Raw genomic sequence first — 15845 nt, forward strand, 5'->3', positions numbered from 1 at the left:
TCTTAGCAGGTAGTGACAGTGGTGTTAGCCAGGAGGCTATTATGGCTGTACCTTGTTGTTGGTGGACTGGGCTTCATGAGTCCTTGCTGGTGTGGCAGAAGAGAGATCACAGGGTGCCATGGCCCCCAAGAGGTGAAGAAAAAGGGTCTGAGGGTTCACTCTTTAGCTCATAGAGGTGGTCAGTTACTGTTTTTATGAGGCGTGGACCCAGGTTATCAAGGACTGGTGGGTACTAAAAGTTATTCAGCCCAGTTATGCTCTAGAATTGGCCTTTCCAATTCTAGATACCTTTTTATCTCTTCCCCTTGCAGGTTGACTGTGAAGAAATTGTCCATTCAATCTAGATCATCTACGATGGCTGGAAGCTATCATACTTGTCTAGTTTATTTATTTGATTTATATTCTATTTTATTTATTTAAAAACTTTTCTGTACCGTCGTTAAGTTGGTTAACCATCACAACGGTTTACAGTGCTTTTCAGGCACTTTAAAGTGGATTTCATTCAGGTACTGTGTAGGTTTCTCTGGGAGTACCTTTTAGTGCCACCAGAGGATATGTGCAGGGAGGCCACTTGGTCCTCATTACGTTTGTTCACCAAGCTATAGGCTGGATGCACAAACTAAGGAAGATGTATCCTGAAGGCAGCTGTGACTTCCTTCTGCCCAGTTTAATCTCAGCTTAGGTACATCCCATGTTTCTGCACTGATGTGGCAGGACAAAAAAGATGAAATTTTAACTTGCCTGTTGATTTATTTTTTTTTTCTTGAGTTCTGCCAGACCAGAAACCACTTGCAAGTTGGCGTAGGCTTCAGGATGTAGCTGTCTGGTGTGCCAGAGAGAAGGGTTGGAAGAAGGTTTTGTTGGGCTCATTCTCAGAATGTTTCTGGCATTTGTGGTCCTTGATAGAACCCCAGGCAGGAAGTAAATTATGGATATGGCAGAAAACACTTTGGAATCAACTTGGGAAAGGTGATTGGCTTACAGTAGAGGGGTGGGGCCATAATAAAAGGCATGCATGAAAATGTAAGGAAAAAAGCTATACTAGTACAAAAGAGAGAGAGGCAGCGTCAAGCAGAAAGAAGTGTGATTTTGAATTTTTGCTTTAAATTAAAAAAAAAAAAAAGTTTTATGCACATGAATGGCCTTGAAAATTCCCCCCTTCTTCCTTTCTTTGGACAGGTTCAGAAGGAAAAAGTGTAACGCACACACATTTTTCCCTATTTTATTTAAATGCGAGTTTATATTTTTCCTGATTTACAAAAATAAATACATTTTGGTTTATAAATGTTTTGTTTTTCCTCCTTGCTGGGCTCAACGTAAAAACATCAAAATATTTACTCATAGTTGAAATGTAATATGGGTCCTTCCTAGGAAATGGAGTATTCCGTGGATCCAGCAAAGAGAATTCTGCCCCCTCTGCGGAACCCAGACATCCTCGTAGGCGAAAACGACCTGACAGCCCTCAGTTACCTCCATGAGCCCGCCGTGCTGCACAACCTTAAAATCCGTTTTGTGGAGTCCAAACTTATATACACCTACAGTGGTAAGCAAGGAACGACCCCCCCCCTTCCCTTCCTCCTGGCTGGGGGGGGGCGGTAAGTTTTAGTACAATATGGGAAAAAAAAGGAATTTTGCTTCTACCTCTTTTGTTTTCCTCCTTCCTTCTCTTTTTCTCCCCTAAGAGTATGAAAGTGTTTGTCAAACAAGCTGCATTTCTTGTTCCCTGTAAACCGATGTGATGTTCCCAACGAATGTCTGTCTAGAAAAGCTTTAAATAAGTAAATAAATAAGCAAAAGCCCACTTGTATTGGGCTACTTTGATGTTTCAGTATTGCTTTAAAAAATGACTAATTATTTTATTAGTGAATCTAAACAATTAAATCTTTGAATACATGCTGGACAATTTTATTACCACAAAAATGATTATCCCAATGTTTAATAGATCAAAAATAGAATTCAGAGTAAGTTATTAATTAATCTTAAATGTGTAGGCAACACTGATAAACCCTGGCTTTTTCAGTTTTAATAAGCTACATCAAGGACATTCGTACTGGGTTGTATGCTTAGTTTAATTTATTGACTTATTACTTGAATTTACATGTAATGATTGAGGCAAGGTACAATTAAAAACACTGATAAAATAAAATCACATAATCATAGATAAAACAAATAAATGACTCTAGCTCACTGATAGCTGAATAAGATCTGAAAAAAAATACAGAGAATTAATATGATCACAACATATTGCACCATATGTCAACTATGCTATTGGCATAATAAAAGGGATCTGATTAAGGGCAAAGATGTCAGTCATTACTGCCAAAGGCCTCGTGGCATAAATATGTTTTTAGCATTTTCTTAATCCAAATTGTATCTGGTAATAAACAGAGAAATTCTGGGAGAGCATGCCATGCTATAGGGCCTGCTACTGAGAAGGCAAGATCTAGCCTTTCTGCTTGATGAGCTTGGAAGAGGGGCTAACCTTAAGGCCTTGGAGGGTATATAAATTCTGAGAATAGAATTTAACCACACAGGACTGTTGTCATAAATGAGCTTGTGGATCAACAGCAGCACCTTGTATTTTATCCGCCAGTAAACTGGCAGCCAATGAAGGTCAGCCAACACAGAAGAAATATGATCACGGGGTGTAATGCCAAGCAGGAGTCATGCTGCACTATTTTACTCTGTTTGTATGGCTCATAATGCATTGGCTAGAAGCACAAAAAAGAGGAAGTTACAATAATTAAGTGAAGGAAACAGTAATGCCTAAAGAGTAGTATGGAAAACAGAATAATCAAGCAATGGTTTCAGTCTCCATAGCAGGCACAGTTTTATAAAAGATGGCTTCACTAATGATTTTTAAATGAGGCTGAATAGAGAGATTACTGTCCATAATTATTCCTAAATTCCGGACCTCTGCTTAATCGGAAGTTGACAACCATCAAATTCAAAAACAGGAAAAATCCCTGAAAGAAATCTGAGGATAAGTATTTCTGTTTTGTTTATATTGAGAATTAATGTATTATGAAAAAGCCATTGCTTAATGGCAGACAGAAGGATAGGAATCTAAAAGTGGTGATGCTTTAACTGGAAAGAAAAACTGTATGTTGTATGCATACAGTTTATAAGTTAAGCTGAGACCAGCCAGCAATCTGCACAAGGGAGCCAAGTAAGTATTAAAGAGGGCAGCCGATAGGGCTGAGCCCTATGGAACCCCTTTGGACATTCGATACCCTAAGGCAGGGGTCGGGAACCCATGGCTCGCAAGCCAGATATGGCTCTTTTGAGGGCTGCATCTGGCTCGCAGACAGTCGCCACACTTTCCCGCTGACCCAGCTGCTCCCCGGTCCTCCTCCGCCCGGGCTTAAAATGCTGTCAGCCCGGGCGGAACGCGGCAGGACAGCTGGAGTCAGCGGCACCGGCGTGCTCTCTTCGCCCCCCCCCCCGGCCCGGAAGAGGAAGTGAAGAGTATCGGGTGCCTGCGCGGCAAGAAGAGGCCACGCTAGTGCGCTCGGCATCGGCCCGAAGAAAAGAAGACTGCAGCGCGGCTCGGAGGAAAATGAAGAGGTTCAGCCGCGGCCGATGGGACTCCGCCTCCGCGAGGGCTGAAAATGAAGAGGTTAGCGTTGGGAGGAGGCTGCTGCTGCCGCGAGTTCCCGGGGTGGGGGGGAGAGAGAGTGAATGAGCGAGCAAGCATGTGTGTTTGCTCGCTCATTCACTCTGTCTCTCCCTCACCCCGGGAACTCGCGGCGGCAGCAGCAGCCTCCTCCCAACGCTAACCTCTTCATTTTCAGCCCTCGCGGAGGCGGAGTCCCATCGGCCGCGGCTGAACCTCTTCATTTTCCTCCGAGCCGCGCTGCAGTCTTCTTTTCTTCGGGCCGATGCCGAGCGCACTAGCGTGGCCTCTTCTTGCCGCGCAGGCACCCGATACTCTTCACTTCCTCTTCCGGGCCGCGAGGGGGGGCCTGTGTGTGTGTGTGTGTGTGTGTGAGAGAGTGAGAGATTGCATGTATGTGAATGATTGAGAGCCTGTACATGTGAAAGAGAGTATGTCTGTGATTGGGAGCCTGCCTGTGAGAGAGAGAGAGAGAGCATGAATGTAAGTTTACCATTGGGAACCTGTATGTGTAAGTTTGTGATTGAAAACCTGTTTGTGTGAAAGAGTATGTGTGTATGATTGAGATCCTTTGTGTGTGAGAGAAATCATGTGTATGTATGATTAAGAGCCTGTGTGTATAAGAGAGAGATCATGTGTGTCTGTGTGTGATTGAGAGCTGATTTAGGTGAGGGAGCATGTGAGTATGTGATTGAGAGCCTGTGTGTAAATGAGAGAAAGAGAGGACATGTTTGTAAGCATGTGAATGAGTCTGTGTGTGAGAGAAAAAGACAGCATGTATTTATGTGATTGAAAGCCTGTGTGTGTGTGTAAGCGTGAAAAGATAGACAGCATGTGTGTAAATGTGTAATTAAGAGCCTATATAAGTGAGTGAGAAAAAACATGTATATGTGAGTACTGAGAGCATGTGTGTATAGGTGTGTCATTGAGAGCCAGTGTGAGAGAGAGCGCTGGTATGTGACTGAGAGAGGAGAAAGTTCCAAGCAAACCACCCCACCTCCTGCTAATTCAGAACAATCTCAGGACACCTGGATATCAAACGTTCCCAGGTATGCAGAGCAAAAAAATGTTTGTATCCTTATTATTTTTCATTACTGGGTCTTTGTGTCTGCTATTTTGAAATATTTTGTTGGTATCTGGAAATGTTTTATATGTGTTTTTAATTATTGGATATTCCACTCATTAGCTGTTTCGAAATATGTTCTTTTTGTTAGTACAGTTTTACTGCTGATGATTTTATATTTCTTGATTTGTTTTATAAGGATGGGTGATGTTTCTTTTTTCCTTTGTTACACTGCATACAGAGACTCTGGCTTGTTGCAGTTTCCAATTCATTTTTTTCTGTATGCTTCTTGTTATGCGTTTTGGTCTCTTTATTCTATGTTAGGTGAGGGACAGCACGTGATTCAGGTGAGGTTTTCTGCTGGCGTGTAGTTTCTGTGTAGGACTCTATAGCAGCCTGACTTGGTCCGTTTTCCTAATAGGAGATGTATTGGTGTCTTAAGGCCTGGTGTAATATTTTCAGAGACTTATTGTACTTTAAAAGTGTGATCTTACATAAAATGCGCACATTTACTTATATTTAGTGTTAAACATATTGTATGGCTCTCATGGAATTACATTTTAAAATATGTGGCGTTTATGGCTCTCTCAGCCAAAAAGGTTCCTGACCCCTGCCCTAAGGTGTTAGTGGAAATCTTACTTGCTGATGATGATCTGAGAGGTAGGACGTAAAGCAGGAAAACAGCACCTCTTATACAGATATCAGCCAATTGGGAAATCATGATTTTCTAACTGACCGTGTCGAAGGCAGCAGTAATAGCGAATAGTAGTACCATGATGTAATCAGTACCACGATCAAACCCATGATAGATAATTTCGGTACTAGAGAGAAGTAGGGCCTCAGTAGAGATGGTGATCAACAACACATTGCTCATTAATGAAGTTGGATAGTTGTTGCAATACTGCGACTTCATCTATCTCAGCAAGAAAGGGAAGCGAAGATATAGGCCGGTAGTTTGCAAAGATTTGGGGGTCGAAGCTAGATGATTTTAGAAGAGGATGCACAGATGTTACCTTCAGTGCAGCTAGCATAAACCCCACGGTAAGTGACATTTTGACTATATTAGTAATAAATGGCTTAGACTATAGCTTTTCTTAACTCATTTTCTTGTAAGAAAACTGAAAAGTTTGTCAGATCAGACAAGTCTTTTCTTTTGATTCTGGGCATGCAACTCTATAGCAAAATAGCAAATGAGTAATTTGAATATTCATATTCACATAGTGGGTCCCAAAACATTTTTGGCTACAGGATCCACTATATCCAAAAGTTAACTCTTTTTTTAATTTCGGAGTCTTTTCCGAAGGGATGGGCTCCACCTTAACCAGGGTGGAACCAGACTGCTAGCACTAACCTTTAAAAAGGAGAGAGAGCAGCTTTTAAACTACAACAAAGGGGAAGCCAACAGTCGCTCAGCAGCGCATGGTTTGGAGGGAGGTATCTTCGAAGGATATTAATGAACCTCTCTGTTGGGATGCCCTAACTCTAATGAGTTAGGGCATCCCAACAGAGAGGTTCCAATAATAAGAAAAGTAGTCCATGTGCCTATAAGTAAAGAATCACCTGAACTAAAAGATTCCAATTTATCACCGTCAACTGAAAAGCAGAATGTTAATACAAACAAAAAACACATTTTGAAATGTTTTTATGCTAATGCCAGAAGTCTAAGAAGTAAGATGGTAGAATTAGAATGTATAACAGTGAATGATGACAGACTTAATTGGCATCTCAGATATGGTGGCAGGAGGATGACCAATGGGATAGCGCTATACTGGGGTACAAATTATATCGCAATGTCAGAGAGAGCACCCGGGAGGCGGTGTGGCACTTTATATCCAGGATGGCATCGAGTCCAACAGCATAAAGATCCTGCAAGAGAATAAATGCACACTTGAATCTTTATGGGTAGAAATCCCTTGTGTGTGGGGAAGAGTATAGTGATAGGAGTATACTACTGGCCACCTGGCCAAATTCTCCTTGGCAGAAGAGCTCAAACTCTTTCAAGTTGGCTGGGGATCATCTGTGTACTGCAGTCTTCAAGTCTTGCCGCAGAGATTTTATTAGATTCTGGTCTAGGCTTTGACTTGGGCCACTTAAGGAGATTCACTTTCACTTTCTTTTTATAGAACCACTCCATTGCTTTTGCTTTGTGCTTAGGCTCATTGTGCTGCTGAAAGGTGAATCTTCTCTCCAGCTCAGGTCTGTGGCAGACTGGAACAGGTTTTGCTCTAGGATCTGCCTCTGGTTTGCACCATCCATTTTTCACTTGATCTTCACTTGCCTCTCTGTCCCCGCTGCTGCAAAGTGTCCTCGTAAAATAATGCCGCCAGCATCGTGCTTTACTGTTGGGATGGTGTTAGACTTATGTGCTACACACATCACTTAGCATGGAGACCAAAAATCTCCACTTTTGTCTCATCAGATCACAAAACCTTGCGCCATATGTGTGCAGTGTCCTCTGTTTCTTGCAAAGGCTGTGTGGCTCTTCTTCAGCAGTGGCTTCCTTCTTACCTCCCTCCTGTATAGGACATGTTTGCTGCGTAATCTTGAAATTGCTGAACAGTCAGCATTTTTCCTCAGTCTCAGCCAGACTTCTGTAATTTTTTTTTTGTGTGGGTAATCTTAGGTCTCACAGTGACCAGGGCAGTTGCAAGGGTATTGGGCGCCCTAGGCAACCGTTGAGCTGCCGCATGCCCCCCCCTCCCCACCTGTTTCGGCGCTGACTGTGTGCTTCTCAGGGCGCGCCGCGCTGAAGAGCAGCCACGTGGTGTCGCAAGCGAGGCCTATCCCGCTCGCAGCAAAGAGAAATAGAAACAGTTGGCACCGAAACAGGGAGGGAGGGGCACGACACTGTGTGCTTCTCAGGGCCGCGAGCAGCTGCTCGCGGCCCTGAGAAGCACACAGTCTTTATTTCTGTTTGCCGTCTTTATTTCTGTTTGCCTTGAGCCGTAGGTGACCGCCGAAGTTCACCTAATGGACGTGCTGGCCCTGACCGTGACCTCCTGCGGCAGTTTCCTTAACCCACAGCTACTAACTTTGGAGGGACGGCCTGACCGCAGCAGTGTCTTGGTGGTACCGTTTTACAATGATGGAGCTGACGGTGCCCGAAGGGTTGTTCAAACACAGTGACATTTTCTTTCTAGCCTTCCTCCAATCTGTACCTTTTTTGAATAACGTTATCCTGGAGTCCTTTCAGCAGCCCCTTGTTTGGCAACTTTTGACCTTTGCTTCAGATTCACACCCTACAACAGAAAGAACTTCATTCTTCATCCAGCAGTATTTGAATCTTCTCCATGGACAGTGGTGGGTTCTGTTTAACTTACTTTGCCAAGGGTTAAGGCAGTTTGAACCAGAGCTAATTTGGATTTGCTATGACTAAGGGTGTGAAGTCTGTTTGTTGGGGTTTTTTTTGGACTATTTCTGTAATTTGCTCTTGTGTAGAACAGTGAAACAAGCTCTGCATTTTGATTTATATTTTTTAGACGGCAGAATGTGAAAACTGTTCAAGGGTTTGAAGACTTTTACAAGGCACTTTATTATCTGTAGCTCTTTGCTGAATTGTTTTTTTTCTGTTCTAATTTTCAGTAGCACTGGCACGGCTGTTGCATTATGTTTCACCTTATTAGGGTCTCACTTTGTTTGCTTGCTTGTCTTGTGATTTGTAAAGTTCAGGCAGGTTCTGTTGCAGAATTTGGGGCTCTGGCTGAATTACCAGTTCTTAATCTCTGAATAAAATATGAAAGCCTGCCTCATTCTTAAGGCTTGAAAAGGGGCTCCTGCAATTTTTCATTCTGCACATTGCGTGCGTGCTGTCCCCCTCCCCCCACCAAAATCCAAACTTGGGAGAGAGATTTTGTTCTCCGCAGCTGCATGTTTTGAAACAGATTTGGTCCAACTGTTATGTAGTTCCTGCCTTGTTTTAAAGTTGCTGGTTGGTTATTTTTGTTTTGAAAAGTTATTGTGCAGTGGAGGTTCCTGATTTATATCAGTCTGAGTTCCATAAAGGACCAAGGCTAATAAGTGCAATGAGATGCCCATAAAGAACAGAGACTTAGCAGATCGAGTGCATCTGTATGCCCCCCCACACTCACACACACACTTTCAATTTATAAATGGCCAGATTGAGTTTGTTTGATTATTTATTGAAGACTTACAGCCTGCAACAGTCACAAAAACACAGCCATAGAGTTGTTGAGGCCTTTGGGAAGATACTCACTTTTGTACCTTTCAAAATTTATAAGCGATTTGGAGAGGTCACCAGAAGGGTGCAAAGTAAGTAAAAAAAAAAAAAAAAATCCCTATGAGAAATGCTTGGGAGCAAACTCAACTCGTGCCTCAAGAGTCATTGGGTTGATTCTAATGAGATGTGATATCTGGACACAGGACATGAGGGAACTGTATTTGGGCAGAATGACGTTTTGGTCAGTCCTTGTTGCTGATGGTTTGTTTTTATGGACTATGTGTTGATCTTGCCTACTATGCCTCTTAGAAACGATTTTGTTTTTGTGATCAAACGTGCTGTTTTATATTCCAGAATTGGTTACGTATGGAAAGCTATGAATATCAATTTTGTTTACTTCCATTGGTAATGCTGCATACAAATGGAACTGTGATGAGCTAGAATGTCACACTTTTTACTAGTTTAAACTTTATAGGGCCCTCCACCGGGCATATATGCACTGCAGTGCCTGAGTATTTTTTTTTTTTTTGTGTTAATCTTATTGCTGTTAGATACATGAATGCAGGTGCCAAGAAGTCTGATTACAAACCATTGCTTTAGCTAATTTTAGCTATGGAAGTTAGCAGCTTAAATTGATACGGTTGTGGAAATTGTTCCACTCAAAATATTCCCCATTAAGAATATAAGTCCAGTGCATTTCAGTCTGGCCCCCAAGGTGCTCTTTGTTCTTGTGAAGTCCATTTTCTATTGAATTACCCGAGTAGTTACTCAAGCAAAATTTTTGGCAGAAAGTTTCAATCTCTTCCCGCCCCCATTCACACTGTCACAGCTGTGGATGGGGGGGGGGGGGGGGGTGGGAGGTAAAGAGCGGGGCCAGCAGACAACACGTCTGGATTTATGTTTGAAATCCTTGCACCTGCTGTAAATCTCACAGGTACATAGTTGCCCACGATGCCAGCTGGTCCCTGACTTTTCAAAGGTAAACTCCCCAGGGAAGATTGGGGGTTCCTTTTGAAAATTAAATTCCTGCCTGTGTGTGGGTTACTTATACCCTCGGGCCTAGAAGCTATTTATTTATTTATTTTATTGGCATTGTAAATGAATTCATGATGGAATCATCTCACTGAGCTTACTCTAAATTAGATCATGCTTTTTGCTGCACTGTTAAATAAGAATTGCAAATCTTGGCATGTTATGTTTTAGTCTTTGCATAACTCATTTTATGTATTCTCGGAATCTGCTTGTTTGTGTAATAAATCTTAAACTGAAAATAAATCAGAATTTCCTTTCCATTTTGCTATGTCTGGTGCAGGAATTATCTTGGTTGCCATTAATCCCTACAAAGAGTTACCAATATACGGAGATGCAATTATCCATGCATACAGTGGCCAGAATATGGGAGACATGGACCCACATATATTTGCGGTGGCAGAAGAAGCCTACAAACAAATGGCAAGGTATTTGAATGTTGGCTCTTTCTGCCTGGCCAATCAATTTTGCTCATGATATAAAACAGAAATAATTTTGATATTATCTTCCCTTTAAATCAAAATGGACTAAAATAAATGTTGATGCAGAAAGAAAAGAAGAATGCGGTCAAGTTGCATGTGGAATACCAGTATTTGCATCACAGGGCAATTGATAAAATATTTTGTTTCCTGGGGGAGGGGTGGGGGCCAGTCAGCATCACAGCTGCTTCTGTACCCATGGTCTTTGCCCCTGCGCAAGGCACGGGAATTTCAAAATGGAATCCCTGTGGTTTGCTTGCCAGGTTCACCCAGCTGCTATTAGACAAGCGTCTAAGAATGAAATAACTAAATTGTTGCCCAAGTGAAATTGTTTGTAAATTGTCCTCCAGGTTTAGTCACTTTGGGGGACTTATTTACTAAGGCATTTTAACCATTCTTTGTCATTGCTTAAGATTCACAGTATAGCACGTGAGAGCAGAACACAATTTATCTAAGTGAAAGTAGTGTGTGCTGTCTGGGTAAGAAAAAAATGGCGGATGCTGGAATCTTCTTTTGTACTCGAGAGGAAATGTGTCTTGGAGATCATAAATATAGGTAGAACGGCACAGGGGAGCCTCCAGAGATGAGTGTGAATTAAATAATGGCAGCATTTCCCCAGGTGAAAACACTGATCCATTTGAGGACCAGTTTTATTTTCTATGAATGATTACACTCGTCTTGATGTTAAATAGTGAGTTGCAATTTGTCCAACAACAATTAGTATAATCTCTTTTTTTTTTTTAAGTTTTGTTTTTTAATGCAATAGTATTAATTATAGTAAATTAAGATATTTACAGTTATCGACATAACATCTGAACACTGTCACTCTTGCAGGAATAATAGGAATCAGTCAATTATAGTCAGTGGCGAGTCAGGAGCAGGGAAGACCGTGTCCGCCAGGTACGCCATGCGGTACTTTGCTACAGTCAGTAAATCAAGCAGCAAGGCCCATGTGGAAGATAAAGTACTGGCATCAAATCCAATAACAGAGGTAAATACTGTAAAACATCTTATGGGTTCTGCTGTCCGAATGCATAGCACAAAAACATCAGGGACCTTAATGTTTGATCAATCTGCTTACAAGCCTTCCCCTGTCCCACTTGCTGCTCGTGTGTAATATTTTTCTGTGTTTTGGGATAATTTGAATAAGAAAGTGGCTTTTATTTTTTCCCAAATATTTTATTCATTAATGTCCACATTTTAAAAGGGTCGCACACGTAAATTTTGGGGGTTATGTGTGTGGCTGGGCCTTGTGTGCACCGTGCACATTTTAGAATGCGTATCCCCCGATGTGCTAAAGTGCCAGCCTGTCTGAAAGGAGTGGGCTGTGGGAGCGCCATTAGACGCTGGCCCGGGGAATCTCGCACCGGAAGCTGGCCAGCGCTCGGAAGATACTTCTGCTCCAGAGGAGCAGTAAGTATTGAAATAACAAAAAGGGGTTAGTTAGGATTACTTTAGGGGTCGGGGACGAGAGGGGAAAAGGGAGGAAGGGTAAGTAGGGGTAAAGGAAAGTTCCCTCCCACTTCGCTCCTTAATTGGGGCGGACACGGAGGGAACTGGGAAAAGGCCCGATTGCGTCGCCACGTGTACTGTAGAAAATTTCCCCTCTGCGTATGCAAGTCGCAGGCTGCCTGCACATGCGCACTGTTTGTAAAAACAACTCTGACCAAGTCTTAAATCACACAATAATATATTTATTATACTGAGTATAAGCAATGGTATACTTAGGAAGCAAAAGGTATACTTACAACATGTACATAGCACATCTATGGTCTGGAACATTTGCTTGTTTTTTTCTTTTTGCAAGCTCTTTTTATATACATTTTCTGTAAGCTAATTGATAACTACTATTTGTTCCAAACCACAAGATTTCAGTTAACCTTGCTGCTAAGTGCAGCTACTCTTTGTTCCCGTTTGATCTTATCTTACTTCATATGCACAAACTTTCTTCACAGATACCCTTTTTCAGATCTGTTATCTTCACAGATACCCTTTCTCAGATCTGTCATCTTCTTATCTTATGCTCATCCTGTGACTCACTTGTTGACGTTTCACCTGGATTCTGCTAATGTGTGTGTTGCTTTGCAAAACTAGGCCATAGTTCATATGTTGCTTCTTCTTTCTTCAGAGCCTTAATTCATTTTGAGGCCTCTGGTATTTTTTCCATCAGTATGTTCTACAGCACACGGATGTTAAAGTCTAGCGTGCATGCAGATATCATATTTTATAACGTGCGCATGCCAACGTGCGCATGTTATAAAATGATTGCGTCCATGTGTGCATGCGCGCGCTCCTTTTAAAATCAACCTCTAAGATAGTAAATTGTAACAGAAGAGACAATGGTGTCGATGGAAGACTCCCTCTGGTGCCTGGAAATGGTGAATTGGAGGTATAAATGATGTGAAAATTAGAGAAAATTTTGAAAGAGCACTGCTAGAGATATTTTTTACTTAATTTTAGATGGGTGGGGGTAACTTTCAAAAGGATTTATGCCCATAAAAGTAGCATATATCGTAGCAATTTTCAAAATGCCATGGACATGTGTATGTGCAATTATGAGTGTAAAACCCAGTTTTAAAATGTGCAAATCCTTTTAAAAATTACCTCTTAATATCTAAATTTAAAACTGATCCATTTTTCACTTCAGCATTTACGACTAAGGAGCCCAAAGTATCTTTACTTTTATTAAAAATTTGTAGCCCGCTTTCTTAACTAGCACAAGGCACTCAAACAAGATAACAATATTTAAAACGTCCATAATGTTTACAAAATTAATAAAGTAACAATTCGCAAGAATAACAAAACCAGAAACAGCCTGAATTCTTCCTGCTTAAATGTTCAAAACACTACTGAATGATCCTGCGTTCTCCACATTAGTGCACAATTAATGGTACACCGAGTACCCATGGACTTCAGCCTGAAGTTTCAATGCACATGCATCCGCTTGGAAAATGAGCAGGACTGTGTGTACCGGAGCGCATTTACACCTGCTAGTGAGCACATGAACATTAATCACATGCTCTTGACACTCAAAAGTATGCAGAGAAATGATTTCCCCGCCCCAGGGAATTCCTCATTGCTGTATCCAAAATTGCTTCTGCACGTAGTTTTACACGTACAACCCTCGGGGTAATTAAAAAAAAAAAAATTTACTCATGTAAAACTGCATTTTATGCGCATAAGTGCTCTTGAAAATTATCCCATTAAAAAAGTTATATATACAGTTTGACTGAACGTACTTTCAGCTGCCTAAAAATATGCATGTATATTTGTAATGCACACAAACTTGTCCACATAAAGAGACATCCTTGGTCATGTATTAGATTTTCCAAGGCATGCATTGAGAAGACGACATGCTGCTAATGCGCTTAGCTGTACATGTCCTATTGTGTATCTCCTTAAAGTATCTGCACATATTGAACCACAAGTTTGGCATGTCCTTGCAAACAAACAATCACATATATACCAAAACAACCCCAGTAGTATCCTGAGGTCATGAAGGTCCTACAAGTTACCTGTTAAAAAGAGTATACTACTGGGGTTGTTTTGGTATATATGTGATTGATTGATATTTCCTCAGATTTCTGAGGTTGGGCTTATTTTTTGATTGTTTGAATCTTGCAAACAAACAGGTGAATTTTTAAAAGCCTGGCACATACCTAAACCATGAGATACATGAGCATGTCTGGCTAATGCACACCGAGCGGATTTTAAAAGCCACTGGTGTATGTGCACAAGTGGTCTGGGTGGAGAAAGGGTGGCACATGGGTGTTCCAGGAATTTAACATGAAATGTGCACGTAAATATTTATATGCACAAATGCGCAGTCCCTTGCCGCATAACTTTACTGCTGCTATGGATGGCATGGAAGTAATAAAACAAAACATACTAGGCTATTCAATGGAGCTTTAAGGGTTGGAGGCTAATGGGGAAAGTGAGGCTAATATCCTAGGGGGCTTTGGAAGTCTTATTCCTTAACTGAACGAACTGGGAAAACTAGTAATGGCGTTGGTGCGCATATCTTATAAAATTCCCCCACTTATGTGGTAGAAATGGCATTTGCGTGCATGTGTGCATCCATATAAAATTGTGTGCCCATGTTCGGCATATTTTATACCATGTGCGCATATATGCGCGTATGTTTATAAAATGGCTGCATCCTTTGGCTCGAGTCATCATGTGTGCGTACTTGTGCACCCAGGCACTGGTATCAAAGTTATTGTCTTACTGTGCATGCCAAAAAGCTGCTTAACAAGTGATGCAATTTTTTAGCATGTGTGCAATAAAAATATCCCTCACAGAATGGTTACACTATACTATCACGCACAGGAACCCCAAAAATGCATTGGATTAATGGTGTGTGCATGTTACTTAGCAAGAGATGGCTAAATAGTGTAATCCTTTTAAAGTGAGCATACTCTGTTCGGTTTTCCTCTTGACTCTTCCTCTTGTGCCTTAAAAGATTGGGGTGCTCCTCAGTAGAGAGAGGGAAGAAGTGGAAGAGCTGCTGCATCCCAGGAGAGGAGGTGAAAGGAGAGCAGGAAACAGACATGACTGTTGTCTGTGTCAGTAAGGGGTCTAAAAGGAGAGGGGCGAAAGGACATGGCGGGGAGAGGAGAGAGCATTCAGCGGGTAACTCAAAAAGACACTGGCATCTAGCCATTCACCCTCTATACAATCACCCTGCAGTGAAGGCACGCCAGTGGCTGTCCCACACAGTCTGCTGGTGCCTGAAAGCTCACAGAAGTCAGCTCTGCATACAAACCAAAGCAATTAGTCAGCCCATAGAAGTTTTGGAGATTCAGACTACAGTTCAGCTTCAAGTCTCAGAATGCCTCCAGTGGTCTTAGGCCATACTAATAGCATCCATGACAGTGAAAACCTTTTGTCCTCTGGCAGCTTATTGCTTGGAAAGACATTTGCCTTGTGAAAATAAAGACAAACATTTAAGCACATTTAAAAATATATCAGGTGTCTCCTCTGTCACCTTCTCTCTCTGTTTTTCTCACTGCCTCCGTGTCTCCCCTGTTTGGCTGGTGGCCTGTGAAAACATTCCTTTTATATTGAGGAAGGGGTAATTTTGGAGTGGAGTCCTCATGGAAGGATCCTCCTTGGTTTTGTGATTAATCAGGGGATGGGGCTGGGCTCCCTTTAAAAAACAAAACTGTAGTTCAGGTTTAAGCCTCAGAATGCCTGCAGGACTCCTTGAACTAACCACCCACAGTGAGGGCAGTATTGATTCTGACAATCATGCCAAAATGAAACCTCTGAGGTAGATTTTAAAAACATATGCGCGTACTTTTGTTCGCGCCACCGTCGCGAACAAAAGTACACCAGATTTTATAAGATACGCGCGTATCTTATAAAATCCGGGGTCGGCGCGCGCAAGCCTGCGCAAAATCGGCAGCCTGCGCGCGTTGAGCCGCGCAGCCTGCCTCCGTTCCCTCCGAGGCCGCTCCGAAATCGGAGCAGCCTCGGAGG

At 42.0% G+C, this 15845-nt stretch overlaps 1 protein-coding gene across 5 annotated transcripts in view; it reads left to right on the plus strand.

Moving 5' to 3' along the window:
- The window catches only part of MYO5C (myosin VC), a 180676-nt gene that overhangs the window by 19973 nt on the left and 144858 nt on the right, over positions 1 to 15845 (plus strand). For 3 of the 5 annotated variants that reach the window (XM_029575910.1, XM_029575909.1, XM_029575911.1), the window contains 3 exons: positions 1372 to 1543; positions 10169 to 10313; positions 11199 to 11355. In XM_029575910.1, coding sequence (XP_029431770.1) covers positions 1372 to 1543; positions 10169 to 10313; positions 11199 to 11355 — 474 coding nt within the window. Of the gene's footprint in view, positions 1 to 1371; positions 1544 to 7575; positions 7980 to 10168; positions 10314 to 11198; positions 11356 to 15845 lie in introns of those variants that run through there. The other 2 variants (XM_029575912.1, XM_029575914.1) reach the window with 2 other exon arrangements.

This window comes from Rhinatrema bivittatum, chromosome 13, assembly GCF_901001135.1.
Source record: "Rhinatrema bivittatum chromosome 13, aRhiBiv1.1, whole genome shotgun sequence".
Classification (NCBI taxonomy): Eukaryota; Metazoa; Chordata; class Amphibia; order Gymnophiona; family Rhinatrematidae; genus Rhinatrema; species Rhinatrema bivittatum.